The 25,425-nt window shown below is 41.8% G+C and overlaps 1 protein-coding gene across 1 annotated transcript in view; it reads right to left on the bottom strand.

Moving 5' to 3' along the window:
- LOC126237214 (bone morphogenetic protein receptor type-1B) overlaps positions 1–25,425 on the bottom strand; it is a 182,632-nt gene that overhangs the window by 9,627 nt on the left and 147,580 nt on the right. Inside the window, exons 5-6 of the mRNA XM_049947100.1 lie at positions 18,031–18,223; positions 4,545–4,842 (exon numbers count right to left, since the gene is read on the bottom strand). Coding sequence (XP_049803057.1) covers positions 4,545–4,842; positions 18,031–18,223 — 491 coding nt within the window. The remainder of the gene's footprint in view (positions 1–4,544; positions 4,843–18,030; positions 18,224–25,425) is intronic.

Raw genomic sequence — 25,425 nt, 5'->3', positions numbered from 1 at the left:
CGATTAAGGGATCGGGCATTCCACGCTCCGATCCGTAGAACGCCAGTTTTCTTTCTCCTGATAACAACGTCCTCTTGAGTAGTCCCCGCCTGGAGATCTGAATGGGGGACTATTTTACCTCCAGAATATTTTACCCTAGAGGACGCCATCATCATTTAACCATACAGTAAAGCTGCATGCCCTCGGGAACAGCCGTTCGCAGTACCAGCACAGTAAGGCCATTTTGGTTAGTGTTGCAAGGCCACATCAGTCAATCATCCAGACTGTTGCCCCTGCAACTACTGAAAAGGCTGCTGCCCCTCTTCAGGAACCACATGTTTGTCTGGCCTCTTAACAGATACCCCTCCGTTGTGGTTGCACCTACGGTACGGCCATCAGTATCGCTGAGGCACGCAAGCCTCCCCACCAACGGCAAGATCCATGGTTCATGGGGGTTAGGATCAAAACCATAATATACTCATTTCAGTTCGTAAATGCATAATAAACAGAAAAATAAAAATTACATTCTGCTGTTTGCAGATAAGTTGTAGATTATGTAGTAGACTAACTAACAACATAAATACCCAATAGCTTCATATAAGGTATGTAAACATAGGCATACATCCACTCTTTTACCAATTAAGCTATAACTAGAACTTTACACATAATGTAATAAAGAACATACAGTGCATCAGGTCGTTAACACATATCTGAACTGTGAACTGTAAGCAAATGATGTATAATATTTTGCAACAATTATTCATTCATAAATGTAAATATTTTGTACCAAAAGTTTCTCTAAATATTTTTATGTACCAACAATTTTACAGTAAGAAAATAAAATAACCCACTAAAGATAGCACAGAAAGTGCTGAAACGTGTCTGGGCCAAATGAAACTGAAAAGATGTCTTGCCTAATCCTATTCTGGATATTATTAGCTGTGGTGAACAGGGAATCCTGGCACTGCCATGAGATGCTGCATACGAAATCAGAAGAAAGACTTGCTGTGCTCTGACACTGACAAATAATGCCTTGGTTGCAGAGAGGTCAGCACTTTGATCTCTATGTGAGGATCCTAATGTTGTAATCTTGCTGGCAGATAAAGGCAATGCAACCACATCCTCTCCAGACCAATGTACTTGAGCAAGATGAACCAGTTATTCGATGACACTGCATACTGGACCAAAATACAACAGAGAACTTTAGACCTTCCTCAGAACAGCATGATCTCTGATGATGTGCTGAAGAGACTTCATACATAAGCACCTGTTCCTCCCAGACTATATGGATTGCGGAATATTCGTAAGGATACTGCACTTCTTTGACCTATTGTTCTTAATATTGGGCTGCCAAATACAATCTGGCTAAAAATGTAGCAGCCCAATTGAGCCCTTTCGTGGGAAAATGTGAGCACCACATTCGAAACTCGCGTTTTGTCTGTCGGCTCAAGAACTTGCTACTTCCACCATCAGATATTTTCATTAGTTTCGATATTGTTTCACTTTTCACTTTAGTGCCATTGCAGATATCACTATTGCTGATTATGGAGAAGCTAAAAGGTGAATTTATTGATTTGTTTAAGCACATGCTCTCCTTGGCTTACTTTTATTTAGTAACCAATATTTGGAACAGATTGGTGACGTCACTTTGAACAGACTGACAATGTCACAATGGGTAGCCCATTCACACCCATTGTGGCCAACATTTCTATGGAAGATTTAAAGAAGACAGCACTCCAGTCAGTGGAGATGAAATCTATGTGCTTTCAGCGATATGTGGACGACACCTTTATTACCTGGCCCCAAGGTACTGCATCACTGGATTCACATTTACAACACCTAAATTCTCTTCATTTTAAGATCAAGTTTATGATAGAGATGCAGAAAGATAGCAAACTACTATTCCTGGGTGAGTTGGTGCTGAGAAAGTGGGATGACACCTTTGGTCACCCAGTGTACCGTAAACCTACACTTACTTTTCACACACACACACACACACACACACACACACACACACACACACGGGGGGAGAGAGAGAGAGAGAGAGAGAGAGAGAGAGAGAGAGAGAGAGAGACTTATACTTACAGGCTATCAGCTGTCACATCCTGTACAACAAAGTGTGTGCTTAGAACATTGGTTCACAGAGGATAAGCCATATCAAATTCAGACAGCTTATCTGATGTGCTACATCACCTCTGTACTAATTTTTAGAGAATGAATATTCTGAACAGTAGAGTCACTGTACCTTATGCCTAGCGCATGTTAGACAAAGAGAGGGGCTGGGAGAAAGTGATGACATGTCGGGCAGATTTCTTCAAAAATTGAAAGATAACTGGAGAAGTTAAATGTACCTTTTGTCTGCCAACAAAACTCACAGCTCTTTTATTAGCCCTAGTGAAAGATGATCTTGGTTTAAAATGCCTGGTGTCTATACAAATCCTTGTAGCTGCAAGATGTCGTACAGTGGACAAACTTGTCACACTGCAGACAGATGTGTTGAATATTGATGCTACACACATCTGGATCAACCAGAGAAATCTGCATTAGTCTAGCAGTACAGAACACACTATGGAATTGAAAAAAAAAAAAAAAAAAACTCTCTGGGACAATGTTATTAAAACAGCAGCGGAAATACACAGTTCTACAAGTCTTCCGAACAGGGATGCAGGATACCAACTTAGCAAAGCATCGGATCCAGTGCTGGCCATGTGAAAATCACAATGACCACAAAGAAGAACTGTTGATTGTACAAGTGATTACCTGCAGTGACAACATAGATATTCAGATGACAATGAAGAGGATGGGCATACACCAGCATAGAGACACATATCGGCAGGCAGCTCTTGACAGAGGGTGTTAGTTTGGCCAATGGCAGCACACAATATTACTGACAGCCTATGTGTGTGTGTCGAAGCTGTTGGTTCATCATCTGACAGCTGGTGTAACTGTCTCTCTCATTACTGTTCAAGATATCTCCATCACTGGTCACCAATTTTGGTACGTTCTTCTCTGCCTGGCATAAATAAGCAGCTTTGGTCACAGCCTCGGCAGTGTGTGTGACACACCTGATGATGTCGGTCAATCATGTTGGTGAAATGTTCAGGAAACTTCAAAATGACATTGACACCTGGGGAAGTCTCAACAAACACAAGTGTTAATCTGTTCTCTGAAGGCCATGTGCTGATGTTACTGACTGCCATATTAGCCTATCATTATATTACAATTCCACATCTTTCAAAGAAACACTTTTGTCATCTGTAAAGAGAACAATTTGTGTGTGTCATCTGTCACATTTAGTACCAGATCTCAAAATCTGCCCTGATACCTCTTTCACAACTGGCCGCAAAGTTAAATTTTGTTCAGAGAGCTTTCTATTCCCTTGATGTAAAACATTATTTTAGCCCATCTGATGACATTCCTCAACATTTTGGAGTATTGTCTGCAATAAAATTCTGTTACCAGACTATCCATAATATTATGATACAGCTCCAGCTTTGTCCCACATAAAATTCTAATACCATTACTTGTTCATATTGATTGCTTATTAGTAATGCAATCTGTCTGCACTTTTTTAATCAGAAACTGCCGTTAAAGAAATTGATAAAAGGTCATCTGTGTTGTACACATATAGCCCTTCGAGACTGGCTGTAAATGTCTTTATTGCAAGCAGATTCTAATCTTTCAATCCTAATCTGTGGTATAACTATGTCTTGATTCCTTTCAATATTACTACCTGTGCAGCATGGTCTGACACACTGTTACTAATTTGTCACACTGTGTCCCAATTAGTTAGAACATCTATGAAGATTTTGTCCAAGAGCATGCTGCAGTTTCCCTAAGCTCTAATTGGAAAATACGTAGTCTGTACCAGGTATTAAGATTCAAGTAAATCCATGAACATTCTTTTTCTGGAGAATCATTCAGAAAGTTTATATTAAAATTCCCACATAAAATCAACCAGATGTCTTTGTTAAGAACTGAGGCTAGCACAGCATCAAGCCTGGAGAGGAAAACCCTGTAATCTGAACTAGATCTGTAGAGGCCTATAATGAAGAGTATTCATTGGGAAAATTGACTCCCTCCAGCATAACCTTCAAACATTGTGTGTTTACAATGTTTTGATACGTCAACTCCCTTAAGTACAACATATTCGGCATAAATGGTCATTCTTCCCTTCTGCAATGTACCCTTACATAGAAATCAGGTAAGATGCACCCCCTCCCTCTCCCCCCAAAGGAAACTGTAGTATTTCTCTCTGGTACACTGCAAATATGCAGTTTACATATTGGATATGAAGAATCCATCTAATTTGATGGAACAATTTAACATCTTATGCAACACCAAAATCATAAAGGCACAAGAGAGAGAAGAGTAGTTGACCCTATTGTCCATCACAACTTGTTAAGTTCATTTGTAATATATGTGAGGAAGACATAGATATAATAAAATATCCAAATTCACATTTTATTTCATACTTGCAGTCACTATCATTTGGCAACCGTACACTACAGTAAACACTTTACATTAATAGCGCTCATGTAAGAATGCAAGAAGAACATACTTACCTAATATACCTCACTGCCAAGCCAAAGTCAGCAATCGCACACTCTCCATTCTTTTTGACAAGTATATTTTTACTCTTAATATCTCTGTGTGAAATGGCAGGTTTGCCTCTAGTTCCAAAAATTTCTGTATGCAAATGAGCTACACCACTTGCTGCTGATAATGCTAGAGTTAACAGAGACGATGAGTCTAGCACGTGCGTTTGAAGATAGTCATGAAGAGACCCATTTTCATGGTAGTCTGTTATTAATAGCATTTGGGTCCAAGAGCCTGTACCTTTAATATCGGCAGCTATGAATCCTGGAAAAGAAACAATCAAGGTTGTAGTACTGATCTGTGTTAAACATTACAATAAAAAAAAGGAACATTAAATATTATGCTACTAATAGACAAAATTAACAATAGTAACATACCACCAATGAACATAACTTGCACTTAGGTGATAGAAGTCATGAGATACTTCCTAGTATCATGACAGACCCCTACAGTGCAACAACCTGACGTTGCATGGCTCAACAGGTCGTTGGTAGCCCCATGCAGAAATACTGAGCCATGCTGCCTCTATAGCCATCCACAATTCTGAAAGTGTTGCTAGTGCAGGGTTTTGCGCACAAACCGACCTCTTGGTTCTGTCCCATAAATTTTCAATGGGAGTCACGTCGGGCGAGTGGGTGGTCAAATCATTTGCTCAAACTGTCCAGAATGTTCTTCAAACCAAACATGAACAATTGTGGTCCAGTGATATATTGCACTGTCACCCGCAAAAACTCCAATGTTGTTTGGGAACTTGAAGTCCATGAATGGCCACGAATGGTCTTCAAGTAGCTGAACGTAACCATTTCTGCTCAATGATCACTTCAGTTTGACCAGAAAACACAATCAGTTCCATGTAAACAGAGCCCACACTGTTTGAAACCAACACCAGGTTGCACAATGCCTTGTGTACACCTTGGGTCCATGGCTTCGTGCGATCTGCACCACACACAACCCAATTACCAGCTCTTACCAACCGAAATCTGGACTCATCTGAGCAAGACACTGTTCACCAGTTGTCTATAGAGTCCAACTGATATGGGCATGAGTCCAGGAGAGGCACTGCAGGTGATGTAGTGCAGTTAGCAAAGGCACTTGCATCATTCGTCTGTTGCCACAGCCCGTTAACATAATATCTTGCTGCACTCTCCAAATAGATATGTTCATCGTATTCATTTGTCATAAGTCCCACACTGACTTCTGCGATTATTTCAGGCAGTGTTGTTTGACTGTTACCAATGACAACTCTATGCAAATGCCACTGCTCTGTGTCCTTAAGTGAATGCAGTTGACCAATGCATTGTCTGTGGTATGAGGTAACGCCTGAAATTTGGTACATTGGGCACACTCAACACTGCGGATCTCTGAATGTTGGATTTGCTAACGACTTCTGAAATGGAATGTCCCATGCATCTAGCTTCAACTACCTTTCTGCATTCAAAGTCTGTTAATTTCTGCAGTGCAGCCAAAAATTACCCTGGAAACCTTTTCACACCAATCACATGAGTACAAATGACAGTTTCGTCAATGCACTGCCTTTTTGTACCTTATGTACATGACACTACCACCACCTGTATATGTGCATATCACTATCTCACGACTTTCGTCACTTCAGTGAATTTATATTGCAGAATAGGATTTTTCAAATAATTAAACTGGGGAAACATAGTGTGAATCCTTTGTGATGTTAAAGTCTCATGAGTGAGTGCTAAAGTCTGTTACATTTAGTATTAACAGCTATGAAGGAAGTGGTGCAGCACGGCTTATGAAGTAGGCAAAACAAGCTTTAAGGCAGTCTCTTGAGATCTGTAGCCACAGCAACCACCCAGACCTCCATCTCCAAACCCCCCCCCCCCCCCCCAACAACACTCCCAGCTTGGAGTATGCAGGCTGTTTCAAGCGGCATGCTTTCATATGTAATCATACGTTTTGCACAGTGATTTTCTTTATTTTGTATTTCTTACAGTTGCGGGGTTGTTATTTTATCTGACATTACTATTGACTGTCAAAAGCAAGTTCAACAAATGTTATTCAGGGGAGAAAAGCAACATAGCTCTCTCAGCCTGGGTATTGTTATACAGGGTCAGCCAAGAGAATGGTTTGAGTGTTATGGGCCTAAACTGGCAGCAAGTATTCTTGATAAAGGCCCCAGTCATTCTGTTATTATTGATAACATGTCTACTATGGCAAAAGCAAAACTAGCAGACAATTAGCTTTGGTGTCAAAACGTTGAAGTAAGTGATAAATTTAAATAGGTGGAGGTTATGGACCTAACATCTCTCCATAAGCCACAGTTGTCTACATACAAAATATACAAGTTGACAAATACATAAAGGCATACAGTCATTGGGCAGTAACCTTGTCACTGCCATTCCAACCCAGAAGAATGGATATGGACCAAATTGAAGGTTACAATACCAGAAAAAAAAAAAAAAAAGCAACAACAACATCTACAGTATGGCACTCGGCAATGTAGCTATAATAAATCCACTTCTGAAAACTTGAACAAAGCAACCAACCTTACACAGCACATCATGGAAAAAGTTATGTAGAAACTGTTTTTAAAAATTTGTTATAAGAAATGACGTGACAATAAGTAATGGCAATGTTACTTCAAGCATGTCATACAATAAGAGGGGGTAAAAACACACGCACGCACGCACGCACGCACGCACGCACACACACACACACACACACGGGACTTAACAGGAAGATAGGAGAATAGGGAAGCCTACAAGGCTGCAAAAAAGATGGCAAAAAGAGCAGTGGTAAAAGCAAAGGCTGAGGCAATGGAAGACGCATATGAAAAGCTGGAAAGAAGACAGGATGGCAGGCAACTCCTCCGGATTGCTAAAGCAAGAGATAATGTGACCAAGGACATATCAATAATGAATCAGGTGTAGTATTACATGACCTTGAGAAAATCCTGAATTGGTGGTGGGAATATTTTGAAGGGCAAATGATAATTAATTTAGACCCTCAGCTGCTGACAGGTGGTGTTGATATACCTCAATGGGGACAGCTGAAAATGTGCGGCCCGACTGGGACTCGAACCCAGGATCTGCTGCTTACATGGCAGACGCTCTATTCATCTGAGCCACCGAGGACACAGGTGAATAGCACAACTGCAGGGACTTATCCCTTGGCTCTTCCTGTGAGACCCACATTCCCAACTGTCCACAATCTCCATACGTAATGTACCTAACAGATATTTGCCCATCCACTCATTGTGGACAGTTGGGAAGGTCTCACGGGAAGCGTGCAAGGGAGAAGTCCCTGCAGTCGCATTATTCATCTGTGTCCTTGGTGGCTCAGACGGATAGAGCATCTGCCATGTAAGCAGGAGATCCCGGGTTCGAGTCCCAGTCGGGGCACACATTTTCAGCTGTCCCCATCGAGGTATATCAACAATGCCTGTCTGCAGCTGTTTCAATTAATTATGATTTACTCTAGAGAAGCTGCGCAGTCATCAATGGTATCTGTTCTTTCGAGAACAGTTACTATCTTCATATATACTTTGAAGGGCTATTGAATGAGGAAAAGGTAAGAGAGAAGTATGACGATAGAGATATAAATGAAGGAATGACCCAAAGTATAAGTAGGGAAGAAGTCTAACACACAATGAAGAAAATGAAAAATGGGAAGGCCCTAGGGACAGACCAAATCCCAACAGAAGCATGGAAAAGTCTTGGAGAATAGGGAACTGTTGTTCTCTGGGATCTAATGCAGAAGATCCGGAAAGGAGAAAGAAAGCTGCATGCATGGAGGAGCAGTGTACTGGTTCCCATATACAAGGGGAAAGGGGGTATCCAAAACTGTGGAAATTATAGAGGGATAAAACTGATGTCTCACACAATGAAGATCTGGGAAAGGGTAACTGAGAATAGGTTGTGTCTAGAAACTGAAGTATGTGAAGAACAGTTTAGGTTTATGCCGGGAAGAGGAACAACTGAAGCGATATTTGCACTAAGGCAACTGATGGCAAGGCACAGAGAAGTACAAGACGAACTGCATATGGCCTTTATCGATCTTAAGAAGGCATATGACAGAGTGCCGAGGCAAGAGATATGGAGATGTCTGAGAAGTAAATGCCTGCCACAAAAATATATCAAGGTGGTAGAAAACATGTATGAAGGTGCAATGTCATAAGTCAGGAGCAGTGCAGGTGTAACAAAGGCATTTCCTGTGAGAGTAGGACTACACCAGGGATCTGCCCTCAGCCCATATCTCTTTCACCTTGTCGTGGATGTACTAGTTAAAGATTTGAAAAAAGAGGCACCTTGGAGCATGATGTTTGCCGATGATGATGTAATCTGTGAACCCATTCAGGAGGCACTTCAAGACAAGCTTGAACAGAGGAGAAAAGCTCTAGAGGAAAGGGAAATGAGAATTAGCAGGGTGAAAACAGAGTACATGTGTACAAAGGATGCCAAAGACCTATATATTAACCTGCAAGGAGAACAACTGATGCTGGTCAAGAAATTTAAATACCTAGGCTCTTACATGCAAAGTGATGGAGGACTGGAGGCCGAAATACAGCACAGGATAAACAGTGGATGGATGAACTGGAGGAAACAGCAGAGTACTGTGTGATAAGAAGGTTAGCTGCAGAATGAAAGGAAAGCTTTACAAGTCTGTGGTGAGGCCTGCGATGCTGTATAGCGCAGAAACTTGGCCAATTACAAAAGCCCAAGAGAAAAAGATGGAAGTGGCAGAAGTGAGAATGTTAAGGTGGATGAGTGGGGTGACGCAAAAGGATAGACTAAGGAATGAGTACATCAGGGGAACAGGGAAAGTGGGGTCCATAGGGAAGAAGATCCAAGAGAGTAGGCTAAGATGGTATGGACATGTGCAGAGAAGAGGGGGGTACTACGTTGGGAGAAGAATTGAAGACCTAGAAATTGAAGGATGAAGGAGAAGGGCAAGGTAGCAGGGGATCTACAGGAGAAAGGATGGCTCAGAGAAGAAGCAGTCAATAGACATTTATGGAAGAGAAGGATCCAGCAAAGCAATGCCAACCCCACATGATGTGGGAAAAGGCTGATGGCGAGGATGGGAGCTATGGGACTAAACAGCAAGGTTATTAGTCATGCGATTCCGAAGTCACATGCGGAAGAGAGTGGGTCCAGTAAAAGTGGACAGATCCAGTCAGAGGAGTCAAACTATAAAACAAGGAAGTTAAAAGACACACAGTACAAGGTAGAAAAGAGTATCCAAAATCTAAGAACTGGAAAAACAGAGGAATAAGAGAGTGATCTTTGCATGGGGGAGTAATCATGGGTTCCAGACTGAGAAATCATGAAGAGAGACCTCAACCACAACCACCCTAAAAAAATAAAAACCACTTTCATGGAGGAAACTGAGGACCAGTTCAACCATCTGTGAATCGTCTGCTAATATTAAAATAAAGGAATCTGGAAGACTATACTTAGTATGAAGAGTCAAAAGAAGGGGGCATTCCATCAATACATGTGATACTGTCAGTCTGGTTCCACAGCCACACTGTGTGGGTGGTTTGTTACGCAAGAGGAAACAATGAGTGAGCCTGGTCTGACCAATGCTTAGATGGCATAAGACAGTGGACTCCTTCAGAGGAGCGGAAGGAAGAGCGCCACAGTGCAGTAGACTCCTTGATTGTGATAATTTTATTACTGAGAGCAGTAGTGCAACAGGAGTCATTCCACTTTTGGGCAAAGAGAGATTTGATGTAGATCCACATATCCACAGCTGGAATCATGAAAGGGAATGGAAGGTAAATATCTGCTTCAGTAGCCAACAGTCAGCCAGTTCATTCCCTGGGACGGCCACATGACTTGAGACCCAGAGAAAGACAACTGATAAGGTGGCACGGCCGAGGGCAGAGAGAAGGTCATGGATAGCAGAGACCAAAGGGTGACGACAGTACCATCGGTCGATAGCCTGCAGATTGCTCACTGAGTTGATACATATTAAAACACTGTGGAGGGAGGCCTAAGTAATAAAAAGGATGGTCCTGTTAAAGGCCAGCAGCTCTGCTGTGAACACACTGCACGATCCCAGCAACAAACGGTGTTCTACGTCAGTAGGATATGTAAAAGCATATCCCACCTTTTCTATAGCAATAGAACCAATAGTGTAGTATTGGAACTCTGCAAGGATGAAACGTACAAGATGGCGGAAGACCATAGGGGTGACAGGGACCTTAGGACCATGGAATAGGTCAGTCCTAATTTGTGGTCTATGCAACATCCAAGCGCAGGTGTCGGAGGAAGTACATAGGGTGCATTCCAGTGACTGGAAATGGCGATCCCGACAAAGGGAAGTGAGACACATTCCAACCAGCAGTCTCACTGGTGGGCTGTTATCAGGAGGGAGACATCACTCATTTGCAAAAAGGACAGGATACATGGGATGGTCAGGGAATTGGCAAATAGTGATTGCAAAAGAAATCAGGAGTTGGCTCCACTGTTTTTGTAGAGGGGGGAACGCCTCCTTCTGCGAGGAGATTGCAAACGGGACTACTGCGAAGGGCACCAATAGCTAGACGCACCCCACAATTGTGAACAGAATCAAGCATTTTCGGAGCAGAAGGAGCTGCTGAGCCATAAACCTGACTACAATAATCTAGTCTGGACAAGACCAGAGCATGGTACAGATGGAGAGAAGCACGGTCTGCACCCCAAGATGTGTGGTCCAGGAGGCTGAGACAATTAAGCTTCCTCATGCATGTAGACTTCCGGTGGCGAATAATGGGAAACCACATCAGCTTTTTATCAAAAATTAAGGCCCAAGAAAGGAGACTGTGCTACAATATCTAGGAACTGGTCACCTAAATAACATTGTGGACTGGGAAGTACTGCCGGTCGACGGCAAAAAGCATAACCCGCTTTTTTTGAGGGAGAAAATTGGAAGCCATGGGAGACTGCCCATGCAGAGGTCTGTCACATGGTACCTTGAAGCCAGTGCTCAGCAGATGCTACTGATTGGGAACTGCACCAGATGCAAAAATCATTGACGCACAACTCAGGGTAACCAAAGGCCTAACAGAGGTTACAAGCCCAACGACGGCTATGAGAAAGAGTGACACACTTAACACAGAACCCTATGGGATAATTCTCCTGAATCCAAGGGGTGCCGAGATGTGCCAACTCTAACCTGGATGAGCGGATAAAAATCTGAAGGTGGACACAAAAGTGCCAGTCATGGAGAGTAACTAAAATGTGATGGGACCAAGCCTTGTCGTATGCCTTATGTAGATCAAAGAAGGCAGTGACAAGGTGCCGGCATTTAGCAAAAGCCTGTCAGATTGCTGTTTCCAATCTGAGCAAACGGTCAGTTGTAGATTTTCCTTCCCAGATGCCTCACTGATACGGGGACAAAATGCCCCAAGATTCGAGTACCCAACATAATCTGAAGTTAACCATCCCCTCAAGCAGTTTACTATGTACGTTCGTCAGGCTAGTCGGGCAGTACCTGTCAAGAAACATTGGGATCTTCCCGGGCTTAAGGATGGGGATAACTATACTGTCTCGCCACTGTAATGGCAAAGCACCTGTGAGCCAAATGTGGTTGAAGACGGATCATTTGGTTGTGGATGGAATCCGAGCTTGGGGGCTGTGTCATATGAAGAGATAAGAGCCTGCATGAATTCCCCTTCAGTTAAAGGTTCATTACAGGGTTCAGCTTGGTGGGGGTTGTAACAGAGGGGGGTCTGCTCAACTTGACATTTCTGCTGGAGAAATTTAACAGGACAGGAGGAGGATGCCGATGCCATCACAAAGTGCATCGCAAGGCATTCTGCAAGGATCAGTACACAGCACACCTTGAAAGAAAAGATGCTGGACAGTTGACTCTTGCTGGTGGCCCACAAGGCTACGGAGCTTGGACCAAACCTGCATTGAGCCATACATCCCCAGGCAGGGAACATGGCATTCATTTTTACTTTGCTTGATAAGGTAGATAGCCTTAGCATGGAGACACTTAAAAGAAGGAGGTTGGCCTGTGTGGGGAGTCGTTTAAATCACAGTGCCTGTCAACAGTCCTGTAGAATGACTGCAACGTCGTTGGTCCACCATGGTACTTGTCAACGACGAGGGGGACCTATGGATGGGATGACAGCAGTGCCAGGAGCATGAAGAATAGTGGCAGAGATGCCCCACATGACCACATCAATGCAATTCAAGAGAAGTGTCTAAGTGTGCAACAGATATGTATAAAGGACAACTGACCCTGTGGAATGCCCAACATGGGGGCCTGTCTGCCTGGCAGTGGCAGCAGAACGATAGAATCACTGGAAAGTGATCACTGTCACAATGATCATCGTGGGGTGACCAATGTAGGGAAGCCATGAGAGCAGGGGAGATCTTAAGATCAATAGCAGTAAAGGTGCCATGAGTGGCATTGAAGTGGGTAGGGGAACTGTCATTTACGAGAGACGAATCAAAGTCTGTAATAAGCTGGTCAATTAAGAGACCACTACATGTTGAAAAGGCACTCCCCACACAGGGTGGTGACCACTGAAGTCCCCGAGGAGTAGAAATGGGCGCTGGAGTTGCTATATAAAGGTAGACAGATCAACATAAGGACGTGGTCTGCGTGGAAGGAGGTAGACATTGCAAACGATGATTGCTGGAGTTGTTTCCACTCGAACCACTATTGCTTCCACGTTGGTATGAAAGGGTTCCAGTTACTAATGACATCTGAGCAAACCAATGTGTAGACCCCTCCAGATGCTATCCCGGGGCCAGCATGGTTTCAATGGAACACCCGATAACTACAAAACGTTGGAGAGTGGTCATCACAGAAGAGCGTTTCTTGAAGAGCAAAAGAGAATGCAGAACAGGAGGAAACAAGACATTGTATTTCCAGTAAGTGATGATAGTATCCGTTGCAGCTCCACTGGATTATCGTATGGCGAGAGTCCAGGATTGACATAAAGAAGCTAAGCAGAGGTCAGACTCACGGTCAGTGGTCGTCACCAACACGGATGGAGTGACATCCACAAATAAGATGTCACACTCAGGTTGCGAGGGGGGAGATGGCGCCTCCAGGGGTGGTGTGTGTGTGTGTGGGGGGGGGGGGGGGCACGCATGCCTGCGTGGGAGTGGGAGGGGTTGTCCTGCAAATTATATTTCTTCTCCTCCTCCTCTTTCAGAGGTGGAAGAGGTCAAGGCACAGAGGGGGTACAGGTTTATCCAAGATCCGGAAACGAAAAAGTCTGGGCGACCCTCGGGCTCACAGATGGTGCGTCTCATGATGGAGTTGTGGTGATAGGCTTGCGGCCTGAGAGACTCCGGAGAAAGCGGTGGGGGGGGCTCATCACTGGCAGGTGCCGGAGAAGGGGGCAGGCTTCCAAAGGAGAGGGTTTGGGAACTAAAGGGGAACTGGAGATGGGGACGGGGCTGGGGTAAGGGAAAGGTAGGAGGCGGACAGGATGTGGCAAAAGTTGAAGAAAGTGACTCCGGATGGAGGCTCTCATATTTGTGGCAAGCCTCAGCATAAGACAGGCAATCCAATAACTTGTACTCTTGGCTCTTCTTTTGTCTCTTGTAAGCTGGGCAATCTGGCAAGCAAGGAGAGTGCCAGTCATGACATTTGACACACAAAGTTGGTGGAACATAGTGGCTTCCCTCATGGAGTGGGTGTCCACAGGCACCACACACACAGAGGACCCACTGCACAGCGGGAAGACATGCCCAAAATGCAAGCACTGACAGCACCTCAAGGGTTATGGGACATACGGCTTCACATCGAATCTGTAGCACTTAACCTAGACCTTCTCTGGGAGGGTATCCCCTAGAAAGCCAGAATGAAGGTGCCAGTATTGGTGTGATTGTCTTTACAACCCTTCTGCACAAGTTGAACAAAATTAATGCTGTGTCGCTCAAGATTAGCCTGGAGTTCCTCATAAGTTTGCAGGATGACATCCCTATGAAAAATCACTCCCTCCCTGTACCATATTCAGTGACTGGTGAGTGATAATAGACACTGGGACATTGCCAAGATGATCACAAGCATGTAGAGCTACAGGTTGGGCGGCAGAAGAAGCTTTGATCAGAAAGCCCAACTGCATCTTACTGAGACATTCCACTTCACCACACTTGTCCTCGATATTCTCCACAAAAACCAATGTTGCAGTGAATGTGTCCCCATCTGTCCTACTACAGATGTGGTAGTGGGAAAAGTGTTTATCCCGAGACTGCAAGCCTAGCCTTCCTCCCAAGGTGTAACCAGGAAGGAAAGGCTGGGTCATACGAAGCAGCATTCAATGATCCTTCATTATACGAAGAGACAGCCACTTGAGAAAGGTCAGATTTTTGCAGCTTGATACGCTTCATGTGCCAAGCACCCATCCTGATACCACCCACTCCAATCAGAGGCTCTCTCCATGGGTGCCACCCCGCTACAGCAAGGGCCGCCTGGCATGGCGGCCATTGCTGGGAGTTCTGATGCTACAGGAAGACAAGTAACTACTCCTTGGCATACATGGGGAGGGAACAACTAGGGTCTCCATAGCGTGATCCCTTTTTTGTCAGGGGGCTCAGCAAGACAGGTACATTAAAGCCCCACCACAAGGCTGGATACACATGCCAGTGACTTAGCAACCTAGCAGGATGGAGGGGGGGGGGGGCTATGGTGGGGAAGGAAGGGGCAGAGGAATCCACGCTTCAGATGCTAGGGAGGGAGTTCTTTCCCAAATAGTTCACATTAAAAAACAGAAAATTTAGAAGTGTAAGTCAAACCTCAAGTGGGGACCTGAAAGCCAAAAAGGATGAAAGAAAGCAGACAGGAGGAACAAAATTGCAAGCAATTGATGGAACCAGTTGGATAGCCAGGTCAACATTAATCTGAACACAGAGAGAGGGGAAGGAGGGGGCAGTGGGGAATGGGTAAGGATAGGGAGGGAAGGGCAGGGTGAAGGAAATGCAGCCAGGGAAGGAAGAATGGGCTACAAGAGCTCGGGGCCCCGTGTGCCCCACACACAAACTCACAAAAAAAACTGTGATCCCTGGTGGGGGAGGGGGGGGGGGGGTTGTTATTTTTATTATTGCTGGCAGTGTAACCTTCAATTATGAACTGCAGATTAAAACTGAAGAAACTGGAAAATGGTAGGAAACGGAGAAGATGAGATCCCCATAAACTGAAAGAAACTAGTTGTTGAGGGTTTCAAAGGGAGCATTAGTCAACAAGTGCCCAGCACAAGGGAAAGATGAATTGGTAGCTTTGAGGGATGAAACAGAATGCAGCAGAGAATCAAAATGGAAATGGAAATGCCTAGTAGGAATCCCTGGATAGAACAACAGGTCTTTAAATTAAACAACAAAAGTAGAAAATACAAAATTGCAACAAATTAAGCAAGTTAATGGATATTGACAAATTGGTCCTTTGAAAGAGAATATAAAGTTGACTTAATAATACTAGTAGTAGTAATAATAATAATAACACACACACACACACACACACACACACACACACACACACACACACACACACACACACACACACACACACGAGAGAGAGAGAGAGAGAGAGAGAGAGAGAGAGAGAGAGAGAGAGAGATTATCAAAATATTTATTCTGTCACAATTACAAGAGAAACAAAAGACAGACAACAAACTACGAAGTGTCAGCACAGAAAAGAGAGTAGTTTCCAACACAGGTAAAAGGTAGTTCCAAGAGGTGCAAAGAGGTGAAGCAGAAATGGCTAGAGGAGCAATGGAAAGCTGAAAAATTATGCATGGCTATGGAAAAGGCAGATGCACTGGGAAGCCTATATTAAGCAAAGATAGGAAGGCTGCAAGGTGGAAGGAATACATAGAATAGCTACACAACAAAATGACCTGGAAGACGATATTAATGGAAAGAGAATGAGAAGTAGATGAGGATAGGATGAGGGAGGTGATATTAGATGAATTTGACAGTGCACTAAAAGACTTAAGTTGAAACAAGGTACTTTAAACATACAACATTCCAAAAGAATTATTAAATTCTTTGGGAGAACGTTACATGATAAAACTGTTCCACCAGTTACACAAGATAAATAAGGTAAGTTAGCTACCTTTGGATTTCAGGAAGAAATTTAACAATTTAGAATAAGGTGTCGACAATGTTGACTGTAAGACCCACTCTGAAATTCTGAAGGTAGCGCAGATAAAATAGACAGAAAAAACAGTTGCCTACAACTTTTACAGAAACCAGACTGCAGAATAGGAGCTGAAGGGCATGAAAAGGAAGCAGTAGCTGAGCAGGGAGTGAGAAAGGATTGTAGCCTAATGGTATCCCTGATGTTCTACAATCTGCATTTTTATCAAGAAGCACAGAAAATCGAGAAGTAGTCAGAAAGAGAACTGAAATTCAGAAAGAAGAAACAAGATTTAGAGTTTTGCCGATTGCAAGAACAGTTGAACAGAATGCATAGTTTCTTGAAAAATAGATTGCAAGATGAATATCAATGAAAGCAAAACCAAATGTAATGGAATGTAATCATATTAAATCAAGTGATGCTGAAGGAATTAGATTAGGGAGTGAGACACTAAAACAGGTAGCGAGTTTTGTTATTTGGGCAGCAAACTAAGTGTCAATTCCCAAAGTAGGGTGGATATAAAATGCAGACATAGCAATATATCAGGTGATAAGTCGCAACCTGGGGCCAAGGAATCATCAATCTGGTAATGGATGGAAGTGCAGAGGGTAAAAATTGTGGTGGGAGAACAAGGCTTCACTACAGTAAGCAGCTCAAATAGATGTAAGTTTCAATAGTAGTGCAAAGATGAAGAGTATAGAATTGCATGGAGATCTGGATCAAATCATTCTTCAGGTTGAAGACTGCAACAACAACAACAACAACAACAACAACAACAAATTTACCATGTAAATGCAGCATCTAAGCAAGCTATTTTTGACTTGTTTTAAGTTCAGTGGAGCAGTGTAATTAATTATTATAGTATCAGCTAAGTTCTTGGAATGTGCACACTATCGGGTATTACAGTGTAACTTAATTCCTAGTAAACTTTATCTTATTTGTCAGCACTCAGATCAAAGATGGGGGAAAATGACAATAGGTCTTTTATTGACTCCTGCTTAGTACTTTGCTCTCATGAGCTTCAAGAATGATTAAAAAATTAGATGAAAGGCAGTAAATGTATCTTCAGGGTACGTTCATCTACACACACAATTATGGAGTAATATTAACATACATTGATGCCAAGTGACAACTTATTTATACACTTTAAAAATGTAAAGATAATTTTAATTACAACTGCACAGAATTTGAAGGCCATGGATTCTAAATGGTGGAAATAGGGATTGGTAATGACACATGACTTGAAACAAAAAGGAAATTTATTTTAAGCATCTACCACTGCAGAATTTGAATACAACCACTGGAAAATTAAATAATAGCAAATAATAATAGGCAGTATTTCTGTAATCCATGTACTATGCCTCCTTTATCTTTGGAATAGGAGAGAGAACATACCTAATATATTTTCATGACGCATTAAAACTGTCTGGTAAATTTCTGTTTCTCTGAACCAGCTTGCTTCTTCTGTAGTAAAGAATACTTTCACTGCCACTTTCTCTCCTCGCCATTTCGCCAGCCACACTTCTCCGTACCTGCCCTTCCCCACAGAATGTACCATCTGTATTTGCTTTGCTATAGTGCGCTGAACCTATTAAGGAAAATCAAAATATTAGAAGCTAATAAACCATAGTAATCATCTAGTACAAAAATTTGTGCCATCTATAGAGCAAGGAAATGTCTTCTTAATGGCTTATCTTCCTTATTACATCTTTTTATTTCTTACGCAGAACATGGGACTTGGTCACACAAATATTAAATTAACTGTTAACAATGTAGGAAAAGATAGATTGCTATTTACCGTAAAGAAGACAAGTAAAATTGCGGACAGGCATGATTAAAAGACACACTCATGGAGTTTTCAGCCACAGCATCCGTCAGTAAACACACACACACACACACACACACACACACACACACACACACACACACATGCGCGCGCGCGACAGCAAACTCTAGACCCGAGTCTCTCTCTCTACTGATGAAGGCTGTGGCCGAAAGCTACATGTGAGTGTCTTTTAATCATGCCTGTCTGCAGCTTGATTTCTTCTTCTTCTTCTTCTTCTTCTTCTTCTTCTTCTTCAGTAAGTAGCAATCTATCTATTTCTACACTGTTGATATTCCTACCTGGAGTGTCCATTGTTTGAACTTAACACTTAATCTACACAAAAAACCTCAAGTACGAGTTAATGAGCTACAAACAGATTCTAATGATGAACTAGTGCCCCTTAAAGATACTACCCTCACAACATATTTATTACAAATTTGTAAGTATCATACCTTCACTTAGTAATTTTACTGTTAGGGTAGTAAAAAAAAAAAAAAAAAAAAAAAGAGAGAGAGAGGACTTTTCTCTCAAACTGTTCAAATAATAAAAGTAATAGCATACTGATATGCACAAAAACGTATATTCAATACCAACCATTAACTTAAATTACATAGAAAATGTACTAATTATTTTCCATACTGTACACAACATCAATATAATGAATAATTTAGGTCTTCTGCTTGGTGGCTTGCATACATTTTAGTGCATATATTTAAAAAAAAAAAGTGTATTTCAGTTACAACTGTAGTGAAAAGTGCTTCTAGTTTGTCTAAGTTTCCCCATTTAGAACAGCTGAGAAGCAGACGTGCCCTTTTTAGAATTGGTCAGAAGTATTTCATTTCCTTTAAATAACATCCGATCAGGGAGACCATGAGGTGCTTTTCTTCTGCCAGAGAATCAGCAGATTTTTGCTGAGCAGAGGATTTTTTAATATTTGTACATTAATGTGTGAGGTTCTTTGAGTCACTTTTGCCATTACTGGTGGGATTTATTATTCAGGGTGTATACGCAAAAAAAAAAAAAAAAAAAAAAAAAAAAAAAAAAAAAAAAAAAAATTCCAGGATTTCTCGGTTAAAAATACACTTTCTCCCAGGTGGAAACATAGTTTTTCCCTGTTAATTGACAGTATATTTTCTCTCGCAACTGTATAACTTCTCAATCCATTGAATGGTTATGGTTTTATACAGGGACATAGAATTTCCCGGCACTTTAGAAAGCGAAACTCGGGAAAAAACACCTTTTGGAAAGATGTTTGATGTGCAGTAACATGTACGCTGAATATTTTCGTATTATGAAAGTATAAATTCGAATTCCACCAAACACCGCATGTTACTTTCCGAAGCACTGAAATCGAGATTGCGATGTGTATTTGTAAGCCAGTCATAGCTCATGTCACGTGATCTCACCAGCCGATGACATCGGATATTCAGAGCTTCGGACACGTGCTGCAGTCGGCCAATAGCAACATCACTGTTATGTAGCGCGAACACACGAACAGGAAAAGTGAATGGTTTAAATTAATATGTATAATGTTGCTACAAGAAAAACAAAGCTTTCACATATAATATTGGTCTCTAAGGCCAATATGCTGCAAGAGAAGCTAAGCTTTCACATATAAGGTTGGTCTTTTATGCACGTATTACATTTTAAGATATATCATACAAATGTGCCAGTAAATTTTTTTATAACGACATAAAACTGTGATCTTCTGGGGTATACATTCTTCTAAATGGCTCATCATCAAAGAGCTGATTTTTAACCAAGTCCCAGATTCCCAGTGAAGTAGGCATCGACCTGATATTATGCTTTTCAATATGGTTTCAGGATGTAAATTTCCTTGGGTAGCAGTACTTTGTTATCTCATGTCTGTTTCTTTGTTATGGCATAATGCCATACATACTAGAAGATGAAAACGTACACTTGAAATGCACCGAACAGTTGAAACTAGCAAACAGTTTGGAATTAAACCCTCTGTTTCAAATATACTGACTGTCTCAGAGGAAAAGATTAATAAAAGAAAATTTCTTCAGCAAACTGATAAAAATAACTTCATTGTTCTGCATGCCAATTAATGCTCGACTGTCAGAAAGGTGGAAATAAACTAAAATCTGAAACTAATAACGTATTTTAGCTTTCCGTAATTATGTGAATGTATTTTAATTCACATGATAGCTCCCGGCCAAAGAAATCAATTTTGTTTTCATTTGACGTGAGTGCAGTAGACAAAGAGGAAAAAGCAAAATCACTAAATGTAAACACGGGTCACATGGAGACTACCCACTTCCCTATTATAACCCAGACTGCTCTGCATATCAGACCTGTATCTATGATATTTCTGAACCGGGGCAATAGTAGATAGTGGCATCCCTCAAGAGTTTGAGATAGGACGTCAAAAATTTTTAAAAATCAAATTTTTGAAAATATGTTCATTTTTTAGTGCACATCTTTCTGAAGAGTCTGATACATAAAACATACGTGTCCGAGGAAGACATGGTATTTGATCTTAAGTGTGTCAAAGTGCAGCGCCACACCACTTCACACAGCATTCTTCTATCGCACGTCACTGTATTTCGGTCTGTGGAATTGAAAGGTGTAAATTTTGTACTGGATGCCATCAAACTATACTCAGGACAGTGGAAATTAAAATGTCCTATGGTGCCTCTCCTGCTTCCAGTCGGTCAGTTTAACATCCTGCCCCTCATTTTTAAAATAAAATAAAAAAAAAAACAACAGAAAATTTGCACTCTTTATTCCGTATTAGCTAACAACTTGCTGCTTTGTGTGACATAAAATTAAGTATAGGACACATAAAACCAGTAAAGAGAAGACACAAACAAGACAGTGCACATTTCTTCAGTCCTAGCTCCCAGAATTCTCTCTCTAATCTTGCTACAGCTTTACACGGCGTGCTTTCCTTTCTGCGAAAGGATCTGTTACCTCATCAAAGTTCGTCAAACGATTTGCTACATGAAAAATCGAAATGTTGTTGTCTAATACTGAAAAAGCTGTAATTACAAATAGGCCCAAGACTGGTGTGGTTTCTCGACCTGATTACCTGTATTTTGTCACTGTCTGCGAGATACAACAAAATAGGCCTTTATAATACTGCAGCAATTGTAACACACACCAAATAAACGAGACTGTTTTGACAGAAATGGTCATTTTTATAACACTGCAGAATATAATTCACAAAGTACCAATATCAAATGCCTATTAGGCCTACTACAAGCAAAAAGCTTTACGTTAGGAAATAGTTTTACACTTCATTCATATGCTCCGGTTTCTCAAGCAGGAGATCGAAAAGTAGTAGTGCGAAATTTTTATATAAATTTGGAATCGCCATATTCTTCCATAATTTAAGTGATGTCACCGTTTCTTCTCCTTCCTCTTTCTAACAAACAATGTTGTCATCACTAATTCTGTATCTATTCCTGCCAATGTCAAAGCTTATTCACCGGTTAACTTGACTAACTCTGCCAGAATCACCAGTTTAGTTATCCCGCGATTATTCTCTGGTTAGGCATTATTATGTGTTCGTACAACACGTTTTCCGCGCTACTTCCAGAATAGACCTTTAAGCGGCTGCTAGCCGGAGACTGTACAACTGGCCCTTGCTAGTATAACGATCCGGCCAAAATTTTTTCTGTCAAAATTTCCTTTTCTTGGATACACCGAGAAGGTAATATGTAATATTTCTTACCTGTTATTCCTGTTAGTCGTTTATTCGCACTCTGGTAGCCTGAATCTATGGATTTCGCTGGTAATTATAACAAGGCTCATCATTAGCAAACCCAATCAACCACATAATCAGACAGTGGTTGTCTTTCTTTCGTTTGGCTATACTCTGCTCAGCTCGTATAGCCCCTTTTGTCTGCAGGAAAGTTTATCTCTAGATGTGACAAGGATTCCACTGACAGAGACATCACGTACACTATGCACGCATTCACAAATCAACTTATGATTCATTCAGAAATCAACTTGGAATGTGTTCAACAATGTTCAAAAACCAACACGGACACGTTTCGAAGTCATACGAATAATCGATAGACGAACATGCGCTGGATGCTAGGCGCTTTGTGAAACAAGGTTTTTTCCTCGAGAACATGAATTTGCATCCCCCTCCCCTCCTCCCCCACTCCTAGATCCAGGGCTGCTGCGCAGTCTGGCAGCTTGGGCGCGCCAGTAAAATTTTTCCCGGTAGGACCTAGCTGCCCCCCCCCCCTTTTTTTTTTTGCTGTGACTGCTTACACAGCCAACAGCCACATTTCTGTAGCCAGAAGCGGGAGAAGATACTACTCAACTGTGCATGCGCATGATCCCACTTGTAACTGCTAAAACAAATCTAATGTTAACAGTTGTGACGTCATGCTCATCAGAGGCAATTTGTTGTTACGAAGCCTTTAACACATTTTGCTGTTGGCAGACACTTGTATTAGCACTGTGTTTTGTTGCTGTATATGGCACATTTCCTTTGCAATTTAAGTTTTATTTTAGTTTTTTCTCTCATTCATGTTTTATTGCTGCAGTATTATTCTGCAGTAGCAGGATACAGTAGTATCCTTTGTTAGAGTATTGGTTCTTACCAGCCAAAATTACAAAAATTTAACTGAGAACAAAAACAATGAAAAATTACTGGAATTCAAAAAAATTTCTGGGTTTTTCCCAGTTTTCACATAGATGAAAAAATTCACGGGTTTTTCTCAGATCTCCCAGTTGTCCTGGGTCATAGACACCCTGTTATTGTATTTTGCAACTAGACACGTTATCCTCTCCAGTGTAAGCTGAGCCCTTTCAGAAACATTGTAACCATACATTTGCGCATCTAAATAAGGATTGACTTTTTTTCAATACAAGATAGATACTGGTATGTTAGCACACACAAATCATTCATTGTCAGTGGCAAATTCAAAAGTGAGGGTGGCTTTACAATGAAAAGCTAAGTGCTTATAAATGCATTATTTTTCGCACCAGTGTTTAAGAAGGGTAGTATGTTAATCCATCGAACTACAGACCTATATCATTGACATCGGTTTGCAGTAGGGTTTTGGAGCATATACTGTATTCAAACATTATGAATCACATCGAAGGGAACAATCTATTGATACGTAATCAGCATGATTTCAGAAAACATCGTTCTTGTGCAACGCAGCTAGCTCTTTATTCGCACGAAGTAATGGCCGCTATCGACAGGGGATCTCAAGTTGATTCCGTATTTCTAGATTTCCGGAAAGCTTTTGACACTGTTCCTCACAAGTGACTTCTAATCAAGCTGCGGGCCTATGGGATATTGTCTCAGTTGTGCGACTGGATTCATGATTTCCTGTCAGGAAGGTCGCAGTTCGTAGTAATACACGGCAAATCATGGAGTAAAACTGAAGTGATATCAGGTGTTCCCCAGGGAAGCGTCCTGGGACCTCTGCTGTTCCTGATCTATATGAATGACCTGGGTGACAATCTGAGCAGTGCTCTTAGGTTGTTCACAGATGATGCTGTAATTTACTGTCTAGTAAGGTCATCCGAAGACCAGTATCAGTTGCAAAGCGATTTAGAAAAGATTGCTGTATGGTGTGGCAGGTGGCAGTTGACGCTAAATAACGAAAAGTGTGAGGTGATCCACATGAGTTCCAAAAGAAATCCGTTGGAATTCGATTACTCGATAAATAGTACAATTCTCAAGGCTGTCAATTCAACTAAGTACCTAGGTGTTAAAATTACGAACAACTTCAGTTGGAAAGACCACATAGATAATATTGTGGGGAAGGCGAGCCAAAGGTTGCGTTTCATTGGCGGGACACTTAGCAGATGCAACAAGTACACTAAAGAGACAGCTTACACTAAACTCGTTCGTCCTCTGTTAGAATATGGCTTCGCGGTGTGGGATCCTTACCAGGTGGGATTGACGGAGGAAATTGAAAGGGTGCAAAAAAGGGCAGCTCGTTTTGTACTATCATGTAATAGGGGAGAGAGTGTGGCAAATATGATACGCGAGTTGGGATGGAAGTCATTAAAGCAAAGACGTTTCTCATCGCGGCGAGATCTATTTACGAAATTTCGGTCACCCACTTTCTCTTCCAAATGCGAAAATATTTTGTTGAGCCCAACCTACATAGGTAGGAATGATCATCAAAATAAAATAAGAGAAATCAGAGCTCGAACAGAAAGGTTTAGGTGTTCGTTTTTCCCGCACGCTGTTGGGGAGTGGAATGGTAGAGAGAGAGTATGATTGTGGTTCGATGAACCCTCTGCCCAGCACTTAAATGTGAGCTGCAGAGTAATGATGTAGATGTAGATGAAGCATATGACATACATAATGTGAGCCAAGTGGTCCTCATTTTCAAGCATTTTAAAATACCACGGCCTACTGCACCCAGCACCTTTTATTAAAGTGGCACTGCCTAGCAGCTGGTTTTGAGACCAAAGAAACCGCTATCTTTCCTCTTGTGAAGTGCGGTTGGAACACACTAGCAGTACGAGCATCCTTTAGTGGTTGTGATGACAGGTGTTTTCCTTCTTGAATCACTGAGGCAAGAAGTAATGTAGGTAGATGTTTATGCAACAGGTTCCTGTCAAGCCATTAGATGGGTGACAATGGAGTTACATACTATTCAGTGTTCTCCTGAAGAAGTGATTTGGAGTTGTTTCTCCCAGTTGTCACATGGCTTGTTAACACACAAATTGTGGAAGCACCAGCTAGTATCAGTAGTATCCTACTAGTTTTAGTTCAGTGTTTGTTTCCTGTTGCAGGCACTAACAAATTGACCTGTGAATGGTTTTGAGGCAAGTCTGGTATCGAGTACTGTCAGTTGTTTCTTGGCTGTTCAGGTTTGGAAATCTTATCAACATCAAGTACTGATTCCCTACATCAGTGATTACATGATTTGATTTGCATAATGAGTTTATTGATGGGGAATGAATTCTGCATGTCATATAGGAGGAATTGACCAGCCTTCTTTGTGGTGCTGTTT

Source organism: Schistocerca nitens, chromosome 2, assembly GCF_023898315.1.
Source record: "Schistocerca nitens isolate TAMUIC-IGC-003100 chromosome 2, iqSchNite1.1, whole genome shotgun sequence".
Taxonomy (NCBI): domain Eukaryota; kingdom Metazoa; phylum Arthropoda; class Insecta; order Orthoptera; family Acrididae; genus Schistocerca; species Schistocerca nitens.
Note: the sequence above shows the minus strand (reverse complement) of the source record. Positions and strands in the feature narration are given on the sequence as shown.